The 27,683-nt window shown below is 45.1% G+C and overlaps 1 protein-coding gene across 1 annotated transcript; it reads right to left on the reverse strand.

The window, feature by feature from the left end:
• Positions 1–1,558: 1,558 nt before the first annotated feature.
• Positions 1,559–24,160, reverse strand: COMMD7 (COMM domain containing 7). The gene is made up of 9 exons (XM_037043856.1): positions 23,966–24,160; positions 16,784–16,837; positions 16,582–16,684; positions 4,768–4,824; positions 4,651–4,688; positions 4,094–4,184; positions 3,729–3,778; positions 2,861–2,909; positions 1,559–2,326 (listed from the first exon to the last, which is right to left on the reverse strand). The coding sequence occupies exons 1-9, from the start codon at positions 24,047–24,049 to the stop codon at positions 2,250–2,252; spliced, it is 603 nt and encodes a 200-aa protein (XP_036899751.1). The 5' UTR covers positions 24,050–24,160; the 3' UTR covers positions 1,559–2,249.
• Between the last annotated feature and the right edge of the window lie 3,523 nt (positions 24,161–27,683).

A 27,683-nucleotide genomic window follows, 5' to 3' on the forward strand; every position in this document is an offset into this window, starting at 1 on the left:
ACCACTGCTTTATAAATGAATCAGCCCTGGCTGATGTGGCTCAGTGCATTGAGCACAGGCCTGTGAAGCAAAGGGTCACCGGTTCAATTCCCAGTCAGGGCACATGCCTGGGTTGCAGGCCAGGTCCCCAGTAGGGGACACATGAGAGGCAACCACACACTGATGTTTCTCTCCCTCTCTTTCTCCCTCCTTTCCCCTCTCTCTAAAAACCCTAATTCTAATACTGGCACTATTTAGCAAAATTGTAAATATTGGTTATGACCCGCTCACATATGAGAATATGATGTAAAAAGGATGCAGACCCTGTGTACTGAAGGGAAGATCACCAGGGTGTATTAAAAGTAGTGTGTATAGTGCACAATCATTTGTGTAAACAACAAAAAAATGGGTGCACATTTAAATCCCTACTGCTTACGTCAGGGAAAACCCCGCAGAAGGCACCTAAGGAACTGGCAGCAGGGTCACCTGCTGGCAGAGGGCACAGGGGACCGAGTAAATGGGAACACGGCAGAGGGGCCTTTTCGCTTTATTCCTTTTAATGCTCTTTAATAAATGTATTCTTTGACCCAGCAATTCCCCACCCACATGTTTGCCTTATAAATGTACTTCCATGCATGCAAAAGGACACACATACAAAAACATTCAGCTGCAGCGCTTCTTACAAGAGAAAAAGAATAGAGACAACTTAAACACTCATCAGCAGGGAACTGGTTAAATAAACCATCCATTTGAAGGAACACGGCACTTGTGTTTCAAGTGAGGCTGCTTTCTGTTCTGACGTGATTTCCAAGTTAAGTGGGAAAAAGCGAGGTGCAGGACTCTGTGTGCGCAGTGTGCCACCCTGTGTGCGTGGGGCGGGGAAACGCCGGACTCTATGCGTGTGTATTTGCAAATGCATAGAATATCTGCAGAGGAACACAGAATAAACTAGCAGCAGTATTTCACTCCAGGGAGGGGACCCAGGCAACTGGAAAACAGAGGAGTGACAAGGAATGACTTTAACTGTATCTTTTGTATCATGGGTACATTCCCAAACTTTTAAAATTTCTTTTTTTTAAAAACTTTTTAATGATTTTATAATTTTTTAAGGTTTTATTTATTTATCTTTAGAGGGGAAGGAAAGGAGAGAAATATCAATGTATGGTTGCCTCTCATGAGTCCCCTGCCGGGAACTGGCCTACAACCCAGGCATGTGCCCTGACTGGGAATCGAACCGTAATCATGTGGTTCACAGGCCCGAGCTCAATCCACTGAGCTACACCAGCCAGAGCCCAAACTTTTAAAATTTCTGAGAGGAGAAGTAGGAGGAAGTTAAGTGCTAGGGCGGGGGCTAAGGTCATCTGAACACAAAGCTGAGATATGCTCTGCTTTTCATGTTTTTAACCTGAGTTTCCCCAGAGCTGCTGACAAATTCCCATGTTGGACCAAAAAAGCTAATTTCACTGAAGACCCAGGGCCGCCACCCAAACCGGGGAGGTGGTTTCTGGAGAGCAGAGCATCAGCCCTCGGCAAGGCAGACGGCTCTCCCATCCACACACAAAAGCAGCTGGACGCAGACTTTTCTTTGGAACCATTTTTATCAATCATCTGACCAACAGAGGCGGTCAGCTTGGCCCAAAACAAGCTAAAACAACCCCCCAAAAGACCAGCCTCATTATAACACAACAGGGCAAAACCAGAAATGAACAGTTCAGCCTCAGTTCTTTTCATTATAAACCAAACATATTTTTATATAGAGATGCCTCACTAAAAACTGATGAGCAGTGCACCACCACCACAGTCATACAGTGTAGAAATCTTGCCGGGGGCTCCCCACGTGCCTGTTACTCACAGAGTCGGCCTCCTCCTCAGCCATAAACAAGCCCTAGCTTTGGGGGCAGGAGGGAGGTGAGCGCATATCTTTAGCGACAGCACCATTTGTTCATCCTGGAATTTTGATGGGGTGGTGACTCACTTATTTCCTCCCTGAGTCTGAGACGCAATGGCCTTTCTGAATATCTAACAAGGGTCCTGGGAGATAGGTGGTGGAGGTTCCCTACACAAAGAATTTACAGGATACTTGTGCAGTGCTCCTTAAGTACTTAACCCTGTTGTTTTTCAGAAACGTTGCACCTGGGCACCCAACAGGCAAGCAGGGCCAAATCAGGGTCCCACAGTGAGGCCTGTGAATGAGGTGCTTCTCAGAGCCGTCACCCACAGGAGAGGAGGTGGCAGGGGACGGGGCAAGGCGGAGATGCGGGGGGACAGAGTCAGCTGAAGCACTCCATGCTGGTTCTGACTCGCTCCATCTCGTGCAGGAAGCCGTAGAACTGAGGCAAGGTTAATTCTGGGGGAAGAAAATTCAGCTTCAGGTAAATGTTCCCCACGCCACAGAATCATCCCAGAAAACTAATTTCCACCTAGACATTTTTTTTCTTTCCTGGCTTAGTACCACCCAGTAGCTCTTGATGGGTAATTGATCATAATAAAAAACTTGAGAGCCTTGGACATAGGGAAGTTCTCAGTCCCGTAAAAAAGGAGAGGGGTTTAAAATGGCCCGACGCCAGGGCACGGGGACAAAAAAGCATTACGTAGGGTGTTTCCGTGTGACTTCCACAGCGAGAGTGTCTCGCTCTTCGACCCTTCCCAGTCCCTTCTCCCCTTTTCCCAAACGGTTCTTCAACTCTGGGGTCTCCAACTGCCAATGGCTTATTAACAATCTCTGTATCATCTTTTAGGAGAGGAAAGGCAGTAGTTACAATACAGCTCAGCAAGGGCTTTGTTTTTCTGGAAGAAATGATTTGTGGTGGGCTACATGAGCCCACTGAGTGAAGAGAACATAAGAGAAAGTGAAAAGGTTCAAATGGGAATCTGGACTCACCTATATACAAATTTTCAGTCTGATTTCCTTTCTTAACCACCAACTTTAACTAGTTAAAAAGAAATAAAAATTTAAATTAAAATGACGGCTGGATAAAGAAATTCTTGAAACCTGAACTTTCACTTAAACATCAAAACATTCAGTTTTTTAAAATTTAATTATTGTTCAAGTACAGTTTTCTGTCTTTTACTCCCATCCTAGCCCACCAACCCCGTGTTCCCCACCTCCCTCCTATTTCCACCCCCCTTAGTTGTTGTCCATGTGTCCTTTATACTTGTTCCTGTAAATCCTTCCCCTTTTTCTCCTGAAATTCCCTCCCCTCTCTCCTCCGGTCACTGTCCTCCAGTTTTTTTAATTTACATTTTTTTTCAAATTTATTGATTCTAGAGAGAGGGGAAGAGAGGGAAGGAGGTGGGGAGAGAGAAAGGGAAAAAAAGAACATCAGTTTGTTGTTTCACTTATTTATGCATTCATTGGTTGCTTCTTGTATGTGCCCTGACCGGGGACTGAACCCACGGCCTTCGCATATCAGGTCAGTGCTCTAACAACTGAGCTACCCGGCCAGGGCAAAGCACCCAGTTCTAACTTCAGAGTTATATAGGAACAGTCCTGATTGTCCACCAAAACTTCTAACAAGTCCCATGACCAGAGGAACAACCAAATATTAAGAATAATACCCAGATACTATTAATCTGAAAGTGAGCACGTTGGTGAGCATGTCTTTGGCTCACCACCTTGCCATGAGGTATATAAGACACTTCAGTGGAACATCCATTTAATTGGATATTTAAAGACACCCAATGTAGGTTTAATCACTTTTAACCAGGTCAAAAATCTACACATTTGCAACGATGAGGAGAAGACTTACTTGTAAAAAAATACTTCCTACTTTTTCTAGCTCGCTGCTCCCAGAAGTCACTATGACACAGAAGAGAAAACTAGTCAGTGGCTGGTTGGGGACTCACTCGAAGACCCCAATCTTGCAGATCATTGCAGCAAAAGCCACATGGGGGTGAGTAGGAGGAAAAGCAAAATGTGCTTTTCAGGAAGTCAACATACTAAGAGACAAGGACAGAAACTGCTCTTGGGTGGACAGCAAGAGAGAGAGGCAGCTGCTGGCCCCAACAGGCTTTGAGGACCGAGGACACCTCTTCCCTACAGAAGCTATGCAGAAGCCTCCGCAACCCAACCCTCTATCACCCAAAGGGCGTAAGACTGACTTTAACTAGTTACCTCCGAATTTCCACTCCATATCTATAAGCTGGTTAATCGTCAGAGTCTGACCTATGGCCCATCGAGCAAGGGTGGGGGCATTCTGCTTCCACTGGAACAAGAGCAAGAAGCCAAAGTTATAAAATGGGAAAAATCTCCCCCTCTTCATTCTCCCCCAACACAGCAATGCTATTCACACAGCAGGCGGAGTGCAGAACGAAGGGCTGGTCTTTGTGCACAGATCTGGGGGGTGGGGGAGTGTAGAGGGGCAGAGGGCAACATAAGCGTTTCCTTTCATTCTAAGATTTAATCCATGTTGGAACAACAATTGCATGACAGTTATATTCAGTCAAACCAGAGGCATGCACTAAAAAAATGCACAAAAATTACAGATGCACTAAATAGTTCAGTTTGAAAGCTGGATGTATGTCATTTGTGTGAAACCAAATGGAAAACATTTAGCTGGGGAAATGACACATGATGACTGACAGCTTTTCATTAGGAGGCATTTTCTGTTTGATTCTTGTCATGAAATAAAAGCGAGCAATTGTAACCTTGATTAAGAGGAATTACGATACCTTTTCAGAAAAGTAAGTGGCTTTCTCCTCACTAAGACCTACAAGAGAACGCAGGGAGACATCAATAACAAAGAGCTGCAAGGCCTGTTACTGAGCACCTCGGTGATGGTGACCTACCCAAAGTCATGAAATCAGCCCGGACCTGCTCGGCTGTGAGACTCTTCTTCAAGGCCCCTGGGGAAAGGCAGAAACCAGTTAAGAAGGGCAAACAAATCAATCAGCTGACAGCATTTAATAGGCACAACTTATACAATACAGATGACAACAGGAATATGGAAACCTGAGCTAGAAGATCTCAATGCACCTGGGGAGAAATGGCACATTTGAGACAAGTGGAGGGCAAGAGAGACCATTTTGTTTATTGCACAAGTGTTTACCCAGCCCCCCTCCCCCAAAGTATGGAAGATATTAGAGACAGGAGAAAAGACTTTATGAACCCAAGGAAAGGGGTACCTGATCTGAGGAAAGAATAAGGCCACAGATTCCCAGCACAAAGTGGGGGAAGTTCAAGGTTAGGCTGGGCATAGGGGCAACAGCCTAGAACTGTACCGCGCAATACTTAACCACTAAACACATGTGGTTATTTATATTTATTTAAATTAAATTAAATTAAATTCTAAATTCTGTTCCTTAGGCCCTGGCTGGTGTGGCTCAGTGGACTGAGTGCCTGCCTGCAGACCTAAACGTCACCAGTTCAAATCCCAGTCAGGGTACACGCCTGGGTTGCAGGCCAGGTCCCCAGCTGGGGGTATGAAAGAGGCAACCAATTGATGTCTCTCTCCCACTCTTCCTCTCTGTCTTCCCTTCTCTCTAAAGATAAATAAAATAATTAATAAATACATAAATAAATAAATTCTGTTCCTTAGTCGCACAAGCTAATTCAAGTGCTCAGTAGCTACATGGCCCCAGTGGCCACAGCTCTGGACAGTGCAAATGATAAAGCATTTCCATTTCCATAGAAAGTGCTATTCGATAGTGTTGCCCTTGAAAATCAGCTTTGAGGAAGTACACCTAGATGGACTAACAGTGTGGCCTTTATGATTTACAAGTCCCTCTCAAGGAGGGCCTCGAACTTTCCCCTCAGAGGCCTTGGAATACTCCCCTGCGGCGGCTGCTTTGTTCTGCCCACAAACTCCGATTCCTGAAAACAGTGTTGCCAGTGATCTGGGCCTCTCAACATTTAACCTGCCAGCTACAGCCAGGAGTCACAATCTGGCAACCACTTTAAATTTTTCCACATCTTAGTCTTCCAGAAGATGACTAATTAAAGAATAGGAAGACCATCCACCACCATCCAGGAAAGGCCCTGAAGTAATGCCCTGAACCCAAGTCCCTACCCCCACCCTACTCCAGAGAAACAATCCCGACCCGACCGCTGTTGTCCTGCAAAATAAACCATGTCAACAAAGGGAGGAAGTCTTTTATCTCCAAAATCAGAGGGAGTAAGGAAACCACAGGGAAATAAAAAAAGGCAGGACCCCAGGAAACCTTGGCCATAAAGGACTTCCACGAAGGGGGTCACACAGCCAATCCAATGAACCCAAACTGTCACACGTGCAACTCCTTCCTGTACATCCAGTTCAAACCCAACAGTACTTTGCCTGGTGATTCCCAAAGTACTCTGAAGTGGGCATTATCATCAAAACTTTTAACTAACCGGGAAACTTAGTTAACTAGGAAACCAGCTCACGCTTTCAGGGGGAGAAAATTTAGAAATTGTATAGTCAATAATTGCACCGCCAAGAATTCACCCAATAGATTCACCCCAAAAGTATACTTAGATACATGTGGGAAGCTCTTTAGTGACGCCACTGACGTCACTAAAGATGAAAGGTCCAAGCAGTGGGCTGCTTTTGGTGCATCCACAGAGCAGCCTGGATGTCAAGGTGATTTGGTTAAAACTTAATTCAGACCATGTCTCTCCTGTCTCTCCTTTGGATTGAAATCCAAAGTCCTTACAATGCCCGGCATGCAGTAGCTTCCTCCAGAACCCCTCCGCTCTCCCTCCCTTACTCTGCTTTTGGTAGGAGAGCCCAGGCAGGTTCCTACCTCCAGGCATTTGCCCTTGTGGTTCCCTTTGCTGGGAACACTCTTCCTCAACTCTGCGCGACTCATTCCCTCTCTTCATTCTGGCCTCTGCTGGAATCTTGCCCCTTAAAGGCTCCCCTGACCACTCTATTCCAAGTGGTGCTGCTCTTTGCTTGGACCCTTAGCCGCTGCACTTTTCTGCATTGCGTTTATAACTACCCGATTTTGTTAGATATTTATGGTCAGATTTTTTACTAGAACATCAGTTTGATAAGAACTTGGTCTGTTTTGTGCATCGCTGTTGCCCCAGCTCCTAGACAAATGTCTGGCACTAAAAACAAAAACATTCTGAATGAGCCCTGGCTGGTGTAGCTCAGTGGATTAAGCATGGGCCTGTGAAGCAAAGGGTCGCCCGGTTCGATTCCCAGTCAGGGTACATGCCTGGGTTGCAGGCCAGGTCCCCAATAGGGGACACATGAGAGGCAACCACACATTGATGCTTCTCTCCCACTCTTTCTCCTTCCCTTCCCCTCTCTCAATAAATAAATAAAAAAAAATATTTTTAAAAAACATTCTGAATGAAAGAATCCCTACAATGGAATACTATGCAGTTTTTAAAAAGGTGATAGCTCTCAATGTGCCAGTTTGCAAAATATAATTAAAAGGAAAGAGCAGCCCTGGCTGGTGTAGCTCAGTGGATTGAGCACAGGCCTGCGAACCAGAGGATCGCGGTTCGATTCCCAGCCAGGGCACATGCCTGGGTTGCAGGCTGGTTCCCTGCAGGCCAACTCCCAGCAGGGGATGCACAAAAGGCAACCATACATTGATGTTTCTCTCCCTCTCTCCTTCCCCTCTAAAAATACATAAATAAATAAAATCTTAAAAAAATAAAATAAAATAAAAGGAAAGAGCAATCTACACAGCGTGATTCCTTCTGTGAAAATAAAGATGGTATAATATCCTTATGTATAGCCTTAATTACATCCTATCCAATAGCTAAGTAGGCAAATGTGAGGCACTTTTTTTCCCAACATATCCAAAAAAAATTTAAGAGTGAGTATATTTGGGTAAAGGGGTTGGGGGGGGGCCTTCTCTTCCTTTCTGTCATTTTAGAATTTTCTACTTGCATATAGGGGTTTTTTTAATGTAAAGGGGGTGAAATTGTGAGCTGTTTTTGTTTCCTTTCTTTTTTCTATGCATTGATTTCAGAGAGAGGGGGAGGAAAAGAGACAGCGAGCGACAGTGACTTGCTGTTCCACGTATCTGTGCATTCACTGGTCGATTCTTGTCTGTGCCCTGACCAAGGACGGAACTCGCAACCTTGGCATATTGGGACGATGTTCTGATCAGCGCAGCTATTGGCCAGGGCTTGTTTCCTTTCTTGTATTTTTCTATAATTAAAACAATAAATGCCTCTTAAAAAGAAGCAGTTAAATGAATTCCCCAGGGCCATAAGAGCTGGAAAATGGCAGGAACAAGTAGCTTATAGGCCAGACTGTTCCCAGACTGAAGCTCTTTCTACATCAGGTCATTCTGAGATGCTGTCCCAGGGAAGCACCACCAGGCAAGGCCTTGACAGTGACTGGAAACAAAGGCTCTGAACTACAGGGACCAAAGGGCAAGTTCTCCATCCTTCCATCACCTCTGGCAGGTGGGAACCATACTTAAAAATAAAGTATCTGTATCATGCTAGGCCTCAAGTCCTTAACTAATTCCCTCCCTCCTCCCCTCTCTCCCTTTCTCTTCTTTCCTTAAAAAATACACCTGCATTGTGCTAGGCCTCAAGCCCTTAAACCATTCCTCCCTTCCATTCCTTCATTTATTGGAGCTCTAACTGACATATGGCATTGTGTAAATTTAAGGTGTTGATTAGGTACATTTATATATTGCAATATAATTACCACCATAACATTAGCTAATACTTCAGTCACATTGCATAATTACTTCCTTTTTAAAAAACATTTTTTTAAATTTATTTATTTAGAGAGAGGGGAAGGGAAGAAGAAAGAGAGGAAGAGAAGCATCAATGTGTGGTTGCCTCTCGACCTGGCCTGCAACCCAGGCATGTGCCCTGACTGGGAATTGAACTGGAGAACTTTTGGTCTGCAGGCTGGCGCTCAACCAATGAGCCACACCAGCCAGGGCATTATTTCCTTTTTGTGGTGAGAATATTTGAGATCTAGTCTCTTAGCATTTCTGGAGTTTATAATACAGTATTCTTTTCTGTTTTTTTAAAAAGATTTAATTTATTTATTTATTTAGAGAGAGGGGAAGGGAGGGAGAAAGAGAGGGAGAGAAACATCAATGTGCGGTTGCCTCTCACATGGCCTGCACTGGGACTGGGGACCTGGCCTGCAACCCAGGCATGTGCCCTGACTGGGAATTGAACCAGTGATCCTTTGGTTCATAGCCCAAGCTCAATCCACTGAGCTACAGCAGCCAGGGCCTACACCATATTCTTGACTATAGCTCTTAACTTCCTTTTTAGCTTTTTCCTTTGGTGGCTCCTTTGCACTAAGCACAAGACAAGCCTGTCTAGACCCTACGACAGACAAGAAAACTGTGTGAGCTCCAGGGCTGGAACCACCAGGACACATCAGTTGGTGAAATTTGAGAATATCCTTTAAACACAGATAACCATCTGAGATGCTTTAAAAAGTCTGAGCACCAATTTCCACTGGAATGGTAACCTCAGGCAAAACGTCACTGCCACCAAACAGTATGGTGGACAAGACAGAGGTATATGTGAGGAGGAGGGTTTAAATTTTGCCACGGAACAGTTGAAACACGAGCAAACATTGTTATTCTACCCCAAAAGCTATATAAGGCTTGTTCAGTGTCATAAGGGCAACCCAAGGAACAGAACTGAGCCCTGGTGAAAATTCCTGGAGGGTTATGGGAAAGGACGGTGAGCTGTGTTCATTCCGTGATTGCAGACCCGGAAGTCTGACCGGCTGAATCCACCCCTGCAAGGGGCAGGGCCACTGCACATGGACTTACTGGGCGCCTGCTATAGGCCAGCACTCTGCTGGATGCTGGGAAACATCAATGAACCGAACAGGCAACAACCTTTGCCCTCACTAGGCTTATAATCTATCGGGAGGGAAAAAACCGTAACTATAATGTAACAAGTAAGTAAGCCATGGATATTACGAGGTGAAAAGTGCCACAGAGAAAAGTAACAGAGCAGGTTAAGCATGTAAGTCCTGGGAAACTTAGTTCAACAGTTGATTAAATACCATTTGTAACTATTGTTTAATGCTAATTTTTCCCCCCAGAAAAAAAAGAATTCTATTTGGAGTGGGAAAAGAGAGTTATCACCTTTTATTAAAACAAACAAACAAATCAGCACCTACAAAGACCAGACATCTTGCAAAGTATTAAATAAAAAGCAGTCTTAAAATGTGGCCCTAGGCCCTGGCTGGTGTAGCTCAGCGGACTGAGCGCGGGCCTGCGAACCAGACGATCGCGGTTTGATTCCCAGCCAGGGCACATGCCTGGGTTGCAGGCCGGTTCCTTGCAGGCTAACTACCAGCAGGGGACGCACAAAAGGCAACCATACATTGATGTTTCTCTCCCTCTCTCCTTCCCCTCTAAAGATATATAAATAAAATCTTTAAAAAAAAAAGTGTGGCCCTGCTGCCGAGTCATCTGTGACCTTGTCCAGGAGACAGTCGCTCCTTATGATAAGGACAGTCACAGCATCGTCAGTGGTGCAGCCACCGCTTTCTGAAGTGAACACATCACATCCTCCCTCTTTCTCCATTCTCCTAACACTTCGAACAATGTAGGGGCTGCTAGTATCAGCTCTGCTCCATTCCCGGAAAAACGGATTCTCAGGGAGGTTACGTGACTTGGCTCAGGGTCTCAGGGCCATTAAGCAGCCACAATGACAAGTAAGCTTACAACAACGACCCAGAAAGCAAATGCAATGTGAGGGCCGCCTAGAAATAAAACGCAGACAAGGGGGAAATCTGAACACTGACTGCATATTTTCATGTTAAACCCATTGTGGTTTGACAGGAGATAGAAAAAAGTCCTTTTAGAGATACATAAGTAGATATTTAGGAATTCATTCATTAAATGATTTAGATTTGCTTTAAAATAATCCAGTTTGGAGAGTGGTGAGAAGTCAGTAGGATACGGATGAAGCAATTTGGCTGTGGGTTGATAGACTGTTGAAGTGGTATTTTTTTTTAAATTTCATTTATTTATCTTTAGAGGGGAAGGGAAGAAGAGAGGGAGAGAAATATCAATGTATGGTTGCCTCTCATGAGTCCCCTGCTGGGAACTGGCCTGCAACCCAGTCGTGTGCCCTGACTGGGAATGGAACCGTGGTTGTTTGGTTCGCAGGCTCGAGCTCAATCCACTGAGCTACACCAGCCAGGGCTGTAATTTTTAACAAACATTTAAAAAATCTACTAGGCTTTGATTCAATCAAAGGAGGTTCTAGCCTCAGCTTTTCCACTGCAAGATGATCTCAAGTGGGCCACTTCCCTTCTGTTAGGGCTCTTTCCTTTTCTCCAAGACCAAGATTAAACTGAATCAGCACTTTACAAAGCTTTTGCCCAACCCTCCCCACCCCCCACCCTGCCAACTGACCAAAAAAAAAAAAAGTTCCCTGATTCACTGTTTTACAGATACTGGTTAAGCAGGTTTCAGAGACTAAGCTATGTAAATGTGTGTGAATCTCCAAGGTTCCGAGGCTGGGCAGGTGGGGAGACATATTTTTTGACTGTCTCCCCACTGAAGCCTTTTCTGAATGATAACAGGACTTTGGGGAAGACTGATCTGTTCTGGAGGGTTCTGAGGCCCCTTTAGCTCCAATGACTTCTGCTTCCACCATGAGGTCTAACTGCAAGGGCAGAACCAGGATGACGGAAGCGGAACAAGGCTGCAGTCTCACATTTCAGATAGGGAAAGGCCTTGAATACCAAATTAAGGACTAGAGGCTTCATTATGTAAAGTAAATAGTTGCAAGGAGCAGCATGGTCCAAGTTGCTCTGCGGACATGTGCTCCAGGCCACACTGGAACCTGGGACGGGAGACTGGAAGTGGAGATGTTGCTGACACAATAAGGTTCAAAGGGCCAAGAATTGTTCTGGAAGGGCAGCCTCTGAGACTGGAAAGAAAGCGACACACAAGACCAAGAAATGAGGAAGAGGTCAAGAGACTCACAGGCCTCATGTCAGATGCTTAGGAGACACTCTAGAAGAAACGGAGAGTTCAACCTGGCTGGTGTAGCTCAGTGGATTGAGTGCGGGCCTGCAAACCAGAGAATCGTGGTTCGATTCCCAGTCAGGGCACATGCCTGGGTTGCAGGCTGGTTCCCTGCAGGCCAACTCCCAGCAGGGGATGCACGAAAGGCAACCATACATCGATGTTTCTCTCCCTCTCCTTCCCCTCTAAAGATAAATAAATAAATAAAATCTTAAAAAAAAAAAAAGAAACGGAGAGTTCAAACAGGAAAACTCCGCAGGAAGACCAAAGCCAGTTGCATGGGAACAAAAAGAATAAAATAAACGGTTGAGAACAGACACGTACAGCAAACCCGGGCCTTCAATTCTAGAACTTGAAAAGCTTGAAAGCTTTGGGGCATTACATAGTCAGGAGGTAAATTCAGATCCTCTCTATTAGGTGAAGGAATATTTTATTTTGTAACCTGATATTGTGGCATGGGAGCTAAAACGAACTGAATTACCAACAAATAAAGCTAAAGTTTAGCAAGCACTGTATTACGTGCTTTACATATATTCACCCACTTATTCCTAGTGACACTGCCATAAACTGCTCTTATGACTCCATTTTTCAGATAAGAAACTGAGCCTCCAAGAGGCTGGTGTATCCAAGTCGAATAACTGCTCTCGGTGATGTGAACGCACTCAAACCCGGTGAGCCTCCAAAGCCCAAGTCTGGACTGGCATGCTAAGCACTTTCAATGTTCTCTGCATCTACAGAAAATGACCTTCTATAAACAATCCTACTACAAAAACACCCAACATCCCCCCGGAGGGTCACTGGCTCCCCCAAATTCAGTTCAACTCACCCAGCATGGACCAAGCACTTGCTCTATGTCGTTAGCTAACCTGTAACTGGAGCTACAGCAAGAAGTACAGCCTTGCCCCTGACGTCAAAGACTTCAGGGAACCAGCCATGAGACAGACACACACAGAGCAGTACGGACAATAGACAAGTAAATGACTATGGTTCAAAATGAGAGCTGCAGATAGAAAAACCAGATCTCAATTGCCGACAGGAAGGGAGGTCCCTGTAGACTGGAGTGGTTTAGGAAGGCTTTCTGAAAGAGGCCGCACAGTGGCCTGAGCTCCGGAGCTGGGGAGGACTGAAGGCAGTTTGGTGGGATGGAGCGGAGCAGGGAGCAGAGATGAGAAAGAAGATGGGAAAGAGGGCAGGCAGGACCCCAGACAGAGGTCTGCAGAAAATCGGTGTCCATGACAGCTCGGGGTAGACAGGTCTCCACCAGCAGACAAACCCAGTCCCACATGTGTGGGCTTGAGGATGAGAGCAAAGACCCTCACTCTGGGCACCCGTCCTGCAGAAATGCTCACATACGCTAGTACACAAATGTCCTAAGGAAGTTCACTGTGGCATTGTTTCTGAGTGAGAAGTCAGAACAACTCAGACGTCAGGCAGTAGGCAACGGATTAACAAGGAGGAGCTCCTTTTAGTCCCGGGTACACTACAGTCACCACAAGAATGCAGTTGACGTGGAGAGATCCCCGCGAGGCACTAGGTATGAAAAAATGCAAGCTGTATAGCTATTCTGTGGTTTACTATCATTTACGAAAAATAAAACTGCATGTAAGTCTGTCAGAGTATGTAAAAATATTAAAAGACACACTTCAAAATTATATTGTGATTATTTCTAAACAGTGGGATGACAGTAAAAGGGACTCTCCACAGCTCTCCACTGCTTAAGTTTTCCAGGAAAATTTATTCCTGAGTTCATAAGACCACAGGTTCCCCCCCAGCCTTGTGGTTTGCATGCCTCTAACCTTCCATGAGGGCAAAGAACGCAAGAGGCACACCAACAGAGGGTCATAAAATTTCCGTTAAAAACCTCAGGGGCCTTGACCCATGTGGCTCAGTTGGGCGGTCATCGTCCCACAGTGCGAGGGGTCGCTGGTTCAATCCCCAGTTGGGGCACATGCCTGGGTTGCAGGTTGGGCTCCAGGTGGGGGGTGTGTGTGGGATCGATGTTTCTCTCTTGCACTGATCTTTCTCTCCCTCTCTAAAAACAATCAAATAAATAAATAAATAAAATCTTTTAAAAAATGCAAAAGAAAACTTCAGAGATGTTCGGACTCAAGTCTCCAGCTTGACAGGGCACCAGACAGGGCAGACATGAGAAGACAGCCAACAGGAGCAAATAAATTTAAGCTCCCAACTTTTAGTGCGCCATTTGGCTGAAGTCCTGGGAAGATCAGCTTATTAATGATTTTTAAAATGATTTTATTCAGTTATTTTTAGAGAGAGGGGAAGGGAGGGAGAGAGAGGGAGAGAAACATTGATGTGCGAGAGATAACATCAATTGGTTGCCTCTCACACATTCTCAACCAGAGACCTGGCCAGAAACCCAGGCATGTGCCCTGACTAGGAGTCAAACCTATGACCTTTGGGTTCACAGGCCAGCACTCAATCCACTGAGCCACATCAGCCAGGGCTGATTTTTTTTTATTCATTTATTTTTAGAGAGAAGGGAAGGGAGGGAAAAAGAAAGGGAGAGAAAGAGAAACATCAATGTGGGAGAGAAACATCTATGAGCTGCCTTTCACAGGTGTCCCAAACAGCTAACAGGCCCATAACCCAGACACAAGTGCCTGGGTTGAGAATCGAACCTGTGACCCTTCAGTCTGCAGGATGACACTCAACCAGCTGAGCCTCACCAGTCAGAGCATTGTTGATTTTTAAAATGTGCAAACCAGGGATGCTGTTTTACCTCCTCTCAACCTTGTCAACATTTACTGATTCTTTAAGACTGGGTTCAGTCCTGGCCAGGTAGCTCAGCTGGTTGAAGCGTTGTCCCAATACACCAGGGTTCTGGGTTTGATCCCTGGTAAGGGCACTTACTTATAAAAGAGTCAACCAATGAGTGTGTGAACGAGTGGAACAACAGATCGGCATTTTTCTCTCTTTTTCTCCCTTCCTCTTTCTATTAAAAAAAAAGACTAGACTCAAATGTTGCCTCTCTTTAGATAAAATTAACTAAATTGCCAAATTAATTCTAGCAACGTTTTAGATGATACATAGCCAAAAATAAAACAAAACAACCTGAGGACCTATCACCCAGATATAGCCACAGTTAACATTCTTTTTCTTTCTTTCTTTCTTTTCTTTCCAAAAACAGGACTGTGGTATAAAGTTTTGTAAACTATTTTTATTAAACAGTGTATTGTGCAAGGTTTTCCGTATCATTACATTTTCCTCAACATCACCTTTTAAGATTACTGCATGACTTATACACAAGAGCAACCTTGGACGGAGGTAATGTGCCAAGCATTTTTTAAAATATTTATTTATTTATTTTTAGAGAGAGGGGAAGGGAAGGAGAAAGAGTGGGAGAGAAACATCAATGTGTGGTTACCTCTCATGTGTCCCCTGCTGGGGACCTGGCCCACAACCCAGGCATGTGCCCTGACTGGGAATCGAACCCGTGACCCTTTGCTTCACAGGCCTGTGCTCAATCCACTGAGCTACACCAGCCAGAGCTGTGCTAAGCATTTTATTTACATTGTCTCAATCTTCAAACAAGACTTCCCCTCAGCACGCACGCACACACACACGCACATACACACGCATATACACACACACACAGTGCGCCTAGATGCAGGAGGGACTGCTACGGAGGCGTTGTTGTTTGGGGTAAGAGACATGGGCACCCGGCCGAAGTCATACCACTCACCAAGGGATAGACCAGGTTTCACACCCGGGTCCATCTAACTCAGAACTGTGAATTCTTGACCACCAGAATATCCCCTGGCAAAGATGGAGCACAGCTTCTTACCCCAATCTCCAGTTGCTGGACAATCCGATTGTTTCTAATTTCCCCCTATCTTATACAGCGCCCAGTGGTCATCCCTACAGTGACCCCTTCCTGATCTCCTCCCTCCTGGCTAGAAGCTGCCTGACTCCTGGGGGCAAATGCTTCTCAAACCACCTGTAGTGAAAGACCTTTCTGATTTTCAGGCCACTGGGAATCAAAAAGTATTAATCCACCCTGGCTGGTATAGCCCAGTGGACTGAGCACATGCCTGTGAACCAAAGGGTCACTGGTTCGATCCCTAATCAGGGCACATGCCTGGGTTGTGGGCCAGGTCCCCAATTGGAGGCATGTGAGAGGCAGCCACACACTGAAGTTTCTCTCCCTGTTTCTCTCTCTCCCTATGTTTCTCCTTCCCTTCCCCTCTCTCTCAAAAATAAATGAATAAAATCTTTTAAAAAAGTATTAATCCTAGGAATAGGAAATGAAAAAACACATACAAAATACAAGCCCCAAATGATTAAAATAATAAAGTTTATGTTACATATATTTTACCACACTAAGAAAAAAAAACAACCAAGCACCATTTTTAAAAAATTACTAGATTTTAAAGAGACTTTGTCAAATTGCTATAAAAATTTCTAAATGCTTACTCTCAGTTTCTGTGTGTACTAGGTAAAGGCCCAGACAACATTTTGGGCACTGAAGCCAGGGTGCAGACTACACTCCGAAGTGTACCTCTATCATACCCTGCCAGGGTCACCCACCGACCTGGCTTCTCTCCCTACAATGCCAGTCCCGCCGGTGCCTGACGCACTACTGACTGTCCTGGCTCCGTGTCTGGGGCCCTTGCTGACTCTATGGACCGAAGGGCTGTCTCTGACCTCAGACAGGCTACTCACCATTCGGAACCACAAGGAGGCTTTTCACGATGCTTCTGAGGGGGCCAAGACTGATCTGATTGGCGGTGGCAAATTCAGAGAGCTGAGCCATAAACCTTTCGGCCTGCAACGAGAGAACAGCACAAACGAGGCCTTCACTTTCTAAGTGTCTCAGGATTACAGACCCACACTCGGGAACTCTTCTTTTCACAAAATACTTTACCTCTTTCGGCTCAGTTAGGAAGTGAAAAAGCACTTCTGTCAGGGCGGAGAACTGCTGCAAAGAGAGTAACACAGGACGTCAGTGAAACCCTACTCCTGGCCAGTGTTCCCACACCCCATCCAGCCACAGACCATTATGAGAGAAAGGAACAGCACACAGGTATTGATACCTGTTTTGATCATCTTTTTTTAAAAAAATATTTTATTTATTTATTTTTTTTAGAGAGGAAGGGAGGGAGAGAAGGTGAGAAATATCAATGTATGGTTGCCTCTCGTGAATCCCCTGCCAGGAACTGGCTTGCAACCCAGGCATGTGCCCGGACTGGGAATCGAACCTCGATCATGCGCTTCAAAGGCCCATGCTCAATCCACTGAGCTACACCAGCCAGGGCTGTTTTGATCATCTTAAAGTTACAAATACTCATAAAACCTCCACCAGTATCAATATATTGTCTGAAACACTTGTATATTTTTTTAAATATTTTATTTATTTATTTTTAGAGAGAGGGGAAGGGAAGGAGAAAGTGAGGGAGAGAAACATCAATGTGTGGTTGCCTCTCATGTGTCCCCTACTGGGAACCTGGCCTGCAACCCAGACATGTGCCCTGACTGGGAATTGAACCTGCAACCCTTTGCTTCACAGGCCCGTGCTTAATCCACTGAGCTACACCAGCCAGGGCGAAACACGTGTACATTTTATTGGGATACTTGGGAGATATGTACTGAAAGACTGACTGCAAGTGTGAGCACATGTGCGAACACACCCCTCATGAGTCTAAATACACACAAGAACACACATACACTCATGGCCTGAAAGGGAAATTCACTGGAACATTAATAAGTTACTTGTTTAGTGTATTAGTTTATGCTTCTACATATTTACTATTCAAACATAAGCCAACCTAATATGTAATTTCTCCTCCCCCCTCCACACAAATGGTAAAATACTATACAAACTTTTTCTGTACCTTGCTTTTTTAAAGCAGTTACTTTTGCAGAGCAAGATTTTGGGTGATTTTTATTTTCTTCTATTTCATCTACCCATATTTTCTGGGGGGTTTTACCCCCATAAGAAACTTCTTACGGCCCTGACCAGTGGGGCTCAGTTGGTTGGGCATCCACGCTGCAAAGTAAAAGGTTACCGGTTCGATTCCTGGTCAGGGCATGTGCGAGAGGAAACCCATTGATGTTTCTCTCTCATATCGTTTCTCTCCCTCTCTTCCTCCCTCCCTTCCTCTCTCTAAAAATAAATAAATAAAATCTTTTTAAAAAGCCTCCTGTGTGTACATATGCATAAAACAGTAAAGTTTAACACTTTATTATTCATTGTCTTAGACCAGTCTCTTATTATTTTGTGCGTGTAAACTCTCTCTTTATTGGTGTTGTATTATTAAGGACTGAATGTTTGTCCCCCCAAATTCCCATGTTGAATTTATTACTGTGTTTGGAGATAGGGCCTGAGAGGAGGTAGTGAAGGTTAAATGAGGTCATAAAGGTGGGGTCCTTAATCCCATAGGGTGGGTGTCCTTCGAAGAGGAAGAGACACCAGAGGTCTCTATATGACAGAAGTCATGTGAGGACACATGAGAAGGAGGCCATCTTCAAGCCAGGAAAAGAGCTCTCACCAGGAACTACATCTGTTGGCACCTTGATCTTGGCTTTACCAGCCCCCAGAACTGTGAGAAATAAATTTTCGCTGTTAAAACCAGCCAGTCTGCGGTATTTTGTTATAGCAGCCCAAGCAGACTGAGACATATGTCACTGCTTTCCCGTGTCCCCTCCCCATAGATAGAAAGTGTGTGGTGCAGTGGGAAAACCTAAGACATGGGAGTTGGGAAGACCCAGGTGTGAGACAGGGTTTTCCTACTTACTTCACCACATGACCTTGGACAAGCTACTCAGCCTCCCTGTCTCAGTCCCCATTTCCAGAACATATTCAAAAGTGACAAATGCAAAGCCTCCAGCACTGTGCCAGGCTAGAGGCTAAAAAAACGGCAGCAATGGTCATAGCCATAATCAGAGTCACTGTACCATTTGATCCACTTTCTGAAGCAATACAACACTAAAAAAAGATTATATACAAATACTTAAGCCTAAAGTCGCCAAAGCTATACATGTAATATGATGGTCAAGCGCACCTGCTCTTTTGCTATAACCCACTAAATTCCAGGCCAACTCCTGGCATGGCTCTGTTACTTTATTCTAAAATGTATTGTTTTAAAACTAGCCTTTGAAAACATAAAATCAATATATGTGCAAGATTTTGCAAAGGCCCAACTAGTATTAAAAGGTTGCAAAATAAAGCATTTCTCTTTCTACGTGGTCCCCACCTCAGTCCCACTCCCCACAGGTGGTTACTTCTAATACGGCTGGCTTTCCCATCATTTTATTTTCATGTATTTTAAATACCAATGGAATCATATTGAACCCACTCCCTGCACCTTGTCTTTTTTCCCACTCATTTCTGTCATAGAAATCAATCATGTCAGCAGATGTAAGCCTACCCAGCTTTTTTTTTTTTTAAGATTTTATTTATTTATCTTAGAGGGAAGGAGAGAGAGAGAGAGACAGACAGACAGAGAAACATCAATGTATGGTTGCATCTCGTTCGTCCCTTGCCGAGAACCAGGAACTGGCCTGCAACCCAGGCATGTGCCCCGACTGGGAATCGAACTGCGATCCTGTGGTTTGAAGGCCCGCACTCAATCCACTGAGCTACACCAGCCAGGGCCCCACCCAACTTTTTTAACAATTGCATGGCATTTGACTGTACAGTTAGTATAATTTAGCTTCCTAGAGATGAACATTAGTGTGCGTGTGTTGTTGGTATCATTACAAACAATGCCACCATGACTGTCCTTCTACATATATCTTTTTGACATATGTAAGATAAATTCTTAAAGTCTAGGTCAGCCCTGGCTGGTGTAGCTCAGTGGATTGAGCACGGGCCTGTGAAGCAAAGGGTCGCCAGTTCGATTCCCAGTCAGGGCACATGCCTGGGCTGCTGGCCAGGTTCCTAGTGAGGGGACACTTAAGAGGCAACCACACATTGATGTTTCTCTCCCACTCTTTCTCCTTCCCTTCCCCTCTCTCTAAAAATAAATAATTTTTAAAAAAAATCTAGGTGAAAGGATATATTCATTTTAAATTCTGAGAAAATGCTGCCAAACTGCCTTGCAAAGAAGCTGCACAGATTTACCCCCCAGGAACATTTGAACCAGTGTGATCCCCGAATTGTCTTTCTGCAGTATTTACAATATTGGGTATTAGCCTTGCCTAACTGCTGATCCTACGTAGTAAAAATGACAGTGAAGAATGGCTTGAGAATGTACTCAACTATTTGTGAGGTTTTTTTAAAAGTTCTTTACATTTTTTTGCTGCAAACCTTTGGAACTATCAGATCTTTGGCCAAGTGCATTTCCTATGCCACCCAGGGCCTTTAAAAGGGGGGGGGGGCAGCTGAGAAGCCCTTCAACTGCTATTTCATGTCCAGGCCTCAGCCTAGAATTCGGGCTCAACCTCCCTGTGAAGTCTCATCCCCCACCTCTCCTCTCAAGAGGGGCCTCAAGCTAACCTGGTCTGTAGGCTGTTACAGACCCCCAGCTATCTCCACTTTCCCAAACCCTCCCTGTCCTTCAAAGCCCAGGCCAAGAGACCAGGAAACTACCAACAAGAAAGGGACCTACCCAGATTCTTAACCTCTGAGGATCCCTCTTGGAACTTTGCCTGGGGGCCCTTAGAATTTTCAATCTTGATAAGGAACAAGAACAAGCCTTAGCAAAGAAGGTTCCTTGTAAGGTTTTGTATTGTCTCAGCACCTTAATTACTGTGAGGGCACAGTATTTGCTGAATAAATGTCCTTTGAACATTTCCCCATTCTTTGCCTTTGTACCTGCATAACTGTTGCTCCCTGGAATGCTCACCTGCCTGTGACCACCTGAGAGATCAAAATCGAAACCATTCTTACCAGTAAACGTAACAGAAGATGCTGAAGATCATTCCAGACTAAAGAAATGCAAATCAGTAAAACAAGGAGACTGTTTTATTTTCACTTATCAGATCTTGGGAAAAAGTTAAAAAGTAAGTTTGATGACATCAGTTCTGGTCAAAGTAAAGGGAAACAGACTTGCTGACACAGGTGATTAATGGACGGGCTGGAGAAACATTTTTGGAGGGCAATTTGGCAACCTGCATCTAATTTTTAAATGACTTTGACCTAGTAATTCCATTACAAGTATACCCTTTAGATATGTTCCAACAAAGTAATCCCAGACGCATTTATGCAAAACAGTTCATTGGCAGCAGTGCTCATAAAAGCTGAAAACAACTTCAAGGAATGTCAACAATTCCCTTTAATGTAAAAAAAAAAATTAAAGTCCACCTATACATGATGGCAGATACAGCTTTTCTCCATAGATACATAAGAAACTATTTAAATGGCTATTTCTGGGGACCAGAGAAATAGGTATTTTGTTTTCATTTTATACCTTCAGATAATGCTTGAATTTTCTGTTTGTGTCGCTTTGTGTTTATATCTAAATGAGAGGCATGTAGACTGTTTGTTCTTTATATTTTTCTGAATTTCCTCTCTCATGACCATCCTAAAAATGATTATTTTTTTCACCCCACCCACTTTCAAGGCTCCACAGTACCTAGAACTCATCACCGGCAGCATGGAGCACATGCAGGTACACTGAACACTATGCCGTGTCTCCAGTCTGCCCTGCTCCAGCAGATCGCAACAGGCTGTGTCCACGAAGCCTCTGTAAACCCCACTGGGTTTAGTGGCATCCAGATGAATACCTACCCAATAAGCAATAAATGGTGATGGCAACATTAATACAATGATTTTTCTTCTCCTTTAGGCTTAGGTTCAAAATAAACTCGGTTGATAGAGTGGGTACTCAGGAAAGTCTGATCACCCAACAAAAAGGGAGCCAAGGTGACCCAGGGTAAGTTGCTTATCAGGAAAAAGCTTTCCATGTTAAAAACAAAGGTAAAGGTTTAGAATGTGTTTCAAGGTAAGAAAATGGGTCAAGTTCTGATCTTAAAGGAAATGGTTGGTATTTTCCAAGTTGGAGGTAACCTTAAGGATCATACAATCCAGTAGGGTAAAGTTATTATTAGTAGTATTTTCAAGATGTTATTTATTTATCTGTAGAGGGGAGGGGAAGAGAAGGAGAGAGGGAGCAAAACATCAATGTTTGGTTGCCTCTCATGCATCCCCTGCTGGGAACTGGCCTGCAACCCCAGACATGTGCCCTGACTGGGAATAGAACCGTGGTTGTTTGATTCACAGGCCCACGCTCAATCTGCTGAGCTACACCAGCCAGGACCAGTAATTATTATTTTTAATTCAAATACGGTTGGCATGTAATATTACATTAGTTTCAGGTGGATGCTTAAAGTTTTTCTGCAGCGGAATCTTTTTTATTCTCCAAACGGAAGTCTTCCAGAAAATGCCTACACATAAACAAGAAATATGTAAGCTACCTCGTTCAAGGAGATCATCTACAAAGCTCTGTTCTAGTGTGTTTAATTCCCTAGGACCTGAAATTCAGACATCTGGTCCTGAACTCCTGGCTCCATCACTTCCAGGCTGCCTGGCTTTAACCCAGTCCCTTTATTTCCCTGAACCATTTTTCTTCTCTGTAAAATGGGAATAAAGTTAGCACCTAACCTTTAAGGTTGTTGCACATAAAGAACTCAGGACAGTGCCTGGCATATGGCACATGCCCAATAAATCAGAGCTGCTTTCATTTCACTGCTCTGTGATTGTTTCCTCATTTGTAAAATGGGATTAATAATAGTACTCACCTGGGAGGGTGGTTGCATTAATGCATTAATATACATAAAAGCACTTAGAACTGTGCTGTCTAGTACAGTAGCCACTAGCCACGTGTAGCTACGGCACTTGAAAAGGGCTAATCTGGGACCTGCTATAAATATAAAATACATACCAGAACCAGAAAACTTAGTACCACAAAGTAAAATATCTTACTGATCTTTTTATGTGGATTACATGTTGAAATAATATATTGATATAGGCGGCTAGAGAAAACATTAACTTCCCATTCCTTTTTAATTTTTAAATGTGGCAGTTAGAAAATGTAAAGTTAGACATGTGGCTTGCAATTTATTTCTATTGGACGCTGCAGCCTGAGAAGATGGCTGTCATTATCATCGCTATCCCCATTACTTAATGAGAACACAGAGGGTCGTGGGGGATGCTTCAATGAAAGGGAGGGCCCCAGCTACTGGGAAGTTACAACCCAGCGCGGGAAAGAACTCTGCGGGGCGGGGGTGAGAGGCGTCACTTTCAGCTATCTATTTTGTCTGCCTTGGGGGCATCAAGGGGCATCCCAACCAGTACAGGGACAGAAAGCCTCCAAGGCGGACTGGTTGGCACCTGTGGCCTGGAAGGGGACAAAACAGCTTTGCCAGCTCAACTTCATGAAGACCGGGCCTTACCCTGTACAGAGAATATACGGTGTCTTTCTTTAAGGGCTAGGAGGGCTGCATTTTCCTTAACTGGAGGTGTGGGCGGGTGGGATGTCATCGCCAGCCTCGCCCCAGACTCTGCCCTCGGGCCCACAGAGTATCTCTCTGGCCTGGCTATTACGTAAGCCCACATAGGACCCCCTACTCCCTAGCCCCACTCTAGGCTATCCTCGGGATGCCCAGACCCTCGGCCTCCGTACTAAAGGTCTCAGCCCTGCCCGGCCCACCAAGTCCCACTGCTCCCCACAGTTCCTCGGCCTCCCAAAGCCTTCAGCCCCCTACTTAGTTCCCCAAACTGCCCCCAGTCTCATCAAGTCGCTCCTCAGTCCCTCGTCTGAGACCCCTCAAACTGCTTGATCCCGCCAGTCCCCCAGCCCCACCTCTGAGATCCAAACCCTGCGAGAGACCTCTCGACTTGCCCTTAGGCCTCCGACAACCTTCGACCTCCCCAAAGTCGCCTCAGACCCCAATTCCGCTCGGGCCCTCCCAGAACCGCCCCCCTCCCCAACCCATATGGCGCACGGGACGCCGCTAGGTCTGGTCCCCCCAAGCACTGCTCGACCCCAGGTGGCCCTCCGCCCAACCTCTCAGCTTCCTGCTCAGCCCTCCCGGCACCACCTCCGGCCGCTGCCCCGCGGCTCCACGACCCGATCGCCGGGCGCGCCCAGGCCGCCAGGCCCACCTGCGCGCTCAGCTGGTTCAGCTGCTGCATGTCGCCGCCCACCGCCTCTGGCACAGGGTCCTGCGTGCAGTGCAGGCGGCCCATGGTGTCGTCCCGGCCCCGCGGCTCCCGCGGCTCCCGCCGTCTCCCTCGCTTCCTCCTCCGCCCGTCTCGCCGCGCTTCCGCAGCCGCACTTTCGCCACGGGCCGCCGCCGCCGCCGCCGCGCTCCTCCCCCTGCCAGCGCGAGAGCGGGGCGGGGCACTCCCGAGGAGCCCCGGACACGCAGGAATGCCCGGGTGTGTGGGTGGGGCTTCCCGGCGGGACGCCCTAGGGACCCCACGGACATGCGCGGCCGCTGTGCCCAGGGCCGGTCCCAGAGGAACGCGGGATCCTCTACCTGGTCTCCCGCTGGGTGACTTCTGGGTGCAGCTTGGCCTTTCCGAACTTCAGTTTCATTATCCCTACAAATGATCTCTGGGGTGGCTAGTTCTAAACTGTGTGCAACATAGCCCGACACTCAGTCAGTGGCTAGGTGCTGTCATTTATCATCGTTGTTCAGTCAGGCCGAGTGTCCCTGGGAGGGCCTACATCAGAGTAGAGCAGTTGGTCTCAAACTCGAGCTTTCATCAGCACCTTCTGGGGAGCTTACTCCAAGGCCCATTACTGGGTCCCACCCCCAGTGTCTGGTTAGAAAGGCCCTGGATGCAGCCTGAGAATTTGCATTTCCAGCAACTCCCTAGGAACGACACTTTGGGAACTTCTGGAGTGGAGGGTCTGACCGAAAGAAGTGCAAGGGCTGTGGTAGTGCCAGGAAGGGCAGTGGTCAGCTGGTAAGGGGAGGTTGTTGGGATAGTTGATAGTCACTGCAGCCCGTAAACACTTCCCCCGACCCAGTTCTCTTCCAAAGGACCCCTCGAGTTCCCCAGGTCCCCATTAAGAAACGGAGACAGGCTCCCTGCAATGTAGGACCTGACCTCTGAGACCTTCACCTAACCCTGTGCCCAGGCTTGAGAATATGGAGGTTTTGCCTAGAGGAAATGGGGCCAGAGAGTATGAGCAGGATTGGCTTGATTTCTCTGCCAAGCTTTCTCCTTTACCCTTCTGGAAAAATCCCTCTGGAAGGGTCTGAAGAAAATATCTTCTATCCATAGGCCAAGCTCCTCACCTTTAATCATTATTTCATTCATTTATTCATTCAACAGATAATACTGAGTGCCTACTATGGGGAGGATGCCAGGATAGGTGCTGGGACATCACAGTGACAAAATTAGATGCAGTGCCTGGCCTGGTGGAAGAGAGTTTAGTCAAGAAGGCAGACACACACATGTGAAATTCATGTGTGTGTAAAATCATTAACTGGTGCCAAGAAGTACAAAGTACTTTGAAAATGTGTCCAGGGCACTTGTCCAAGTTCAAGGTACAAGTAAACCTTTGGGTTACAGACGGACAGGGATTGAACTCGGACTTCTTGATTCACCATCCAGGAATTTTTATTTTAAAATATTTCTAATCTTTTAAAAAAGATCTCAGACAGGAAATTATATTTATTCATATCTTTAAGCATTAAATCACGTTGTTGAAGTATAATTTATATACAATGAGATGTATTCATTTTAAGTGTGTTTCTTTAAATTACTTTGGCTTTTTTTTTCTAACATCCTTGAGGAAACCACTGGATTTCCTTTATTTCTGCTCCTACAGTGACGGGTGCTGAGGCACTTTATAAATATTTGTGGGATGTGATTAGCTTATGTGACAGAAAATAGAGAACAGGAAAGAAATTCCCTTGAAACTGAAGGCCAGCACTGTAGTGAGACAGTAATGATACTGTCTTCCAGTCTTTTTCCATACGACAAGCCATTCATTGGGGTGTCTTGTGATTTGTTTTGCTTTTACATAATCAGGGCTCTCCCCAGCTATTAAGTTCTGTTCCTCAAAGTGTGGTCCTTGAGCTAGCAGCAGGGACATCACCTGGGAGTCTGTTAGACATGCGGACTCTCAGGCCTAACCTAGACCTGCTGACTCAGGATCTGCGTTTTCAATGAGGTCGCCAGGTGATTGTTGGCTACATTCACGTTTGAAGTACAAATAATAACCATTTTTAAATGCCTACCACGTGCAGGGTTTTTTTTTAAACACTCAAATACACCCCATGTATGTTAATAGTTTGCATTGCTTACCTATTGTTCATATTATTTCTATTTTAATGCTTATCACATTGAGTTATTGCTGTTGTTTACACATTTGGCTCCCCCACTTACTAAGGCAGTGGGGGGCAATTTTGTCTTGGGCAAATAACTAAATTTTCTGTGCCTCCATTTCTTTTTTTAAAATTCTTTTTTCTTTTTTCTTTTTAATTTATTGATTTTGAGTGAGAGAAAGAGGAAAGGGGAAGAGAGAGAGAGAAAAAATCAATTTATTGTCCCACTTATTTATGTATTCATTGGGTAACTCTTGTATGTGCCCTGACTGGGGATTGAACCCACAACCCTGGCTTGTGGGGATGATGCTATGACCAACTGAGCAACCTGGCCAGGGCTCCATTTCTTTTTTCAGTTGTAAAAACGGAGATAATAATAGAACCTACTTGAAAAGATGAAATGAGATAATGCTTGTAAAACACTGAAAACAGCAACTGGCTCAGGGTGCTAAAAAATGCTTGTTATTATTCTGATTTTTCAACAGAACATGGTAAAAAGCATCCCCTTTACACAATATTTTCCCTCACATCTGATCATTTCTTTGGGTAAAATTCCTAGAAGGGTTGAGGAATACTATGTTCAGAGTTTCTGGGTTCCAAATAGCACAAAATTTCCAGGTAGGGGGAGGCAGGACCATAACTGATGTCTCTGAGAACAGCCAGAAATTAGCATTTCACCCTGAACAGGGACCAGCAGGCAGGGTGATCCTGCCAACAACCCACATCCCCTTAGCCCCAAGAAGAAGTCCAAGTGCTCTGAAAGAAGTCCTCAAAATCTCAGACATCACTATTCTTGGCTTAATTTATAAATGGTACAAAAAATCATCATAAAATACAGCATGATATTCCATGGACTGGCCAGGTGGTAACTCAGTTCATTAGCGCGTCATCCTAATACTCCAAGGTTTTGAGTTTGATCTCCATTCAGGACACATACAAGAAGTAGCCAACGAATGCATGACTAAGTGGAACAATGAATTGACATTTCTCCCTCTCCCCCTAAAAATCAATCAATTAAATATATATTAATTCTACTGAATGCCCGTATCTAATTCCCATGATTGCCTATTTAGGCCTTTACGATTTTTCAGTTTTATCAAGAACTTCGAAACTATCAAAAGATAATAGGTAAAAAATAGTCTTTCCGACATTCTCCTTCACAATCCGTTCTCGGACAGAGGAAGGAGCAGTAATTACTGTTAATGTGATAACTTTGGAGCAGGAAATGCAGACCTGGGACCAGGCCTCCCTTCTAAAGAACCCCTGCCCCCAGCAGCTCCCATTTCAGCCTTAATGAGGGACCCTGCTCCCTTCATTCACTTTAAAATGTCCATGTGGAAAATAAAGGAGACCCCCTCCCCCAACCCTGCAAGTGAAAGAAGTTCATTAAGAAGTTCTTTCTCAGGCAAGAGAATTCCTGCTGGGAATTTCACCAAGGGGCCACGTTCTCCCGAGGAGAAAGGTTGGCCCTTCGCGCTCTAAAACGCCAAAGGACGTTTTTTAAAGACGAACTTTTTATGTTGAGATAACTGTAGATT

This window comes from Sturnira hondurensis, unplaced genomic scaffold (assembly GCF_014824575.4).
Source record: "Sturnira hondurensis isolate 20B ecotype Veracruz unplaced genomic scaffold, ASM1482457v3 Scaffold0004136, whole genome shotgun sequence".
Classification (NCBI taxonomy): Eukaryota; Metazoa; Chordata; class Mammalia; order Chiroptera; family Phyllostomidae; genus Sturnira; species Sturnira hondurensis.

Excerpts from the sequence above, each read along its gene's own strand:
- COMMD7 (XM_037043856.1), bottom strand. The coding sequence starts at position 24,049 with ATGGGCCGCCTGCACTGCACGCAGGACCCTGTGCCAGAGGCGGTGGGC. Across the intron at positions 16,838-23,965 it reads TGAACCAGCTGAGCGCGCAG|CAGTTCTCCGCCCTGACAGA; the intron begins GTGGGCCTGGCG and ends CTCTCTTTGCAG. Across the intron at positions 16,685-16,783 it reads TCCTAACTGAGCCGAAAGAG|GCCGAAAGGTTTATGGCTCA; the intron begins GTAAAGTATTTT and ends CTCTCGTTGCAG.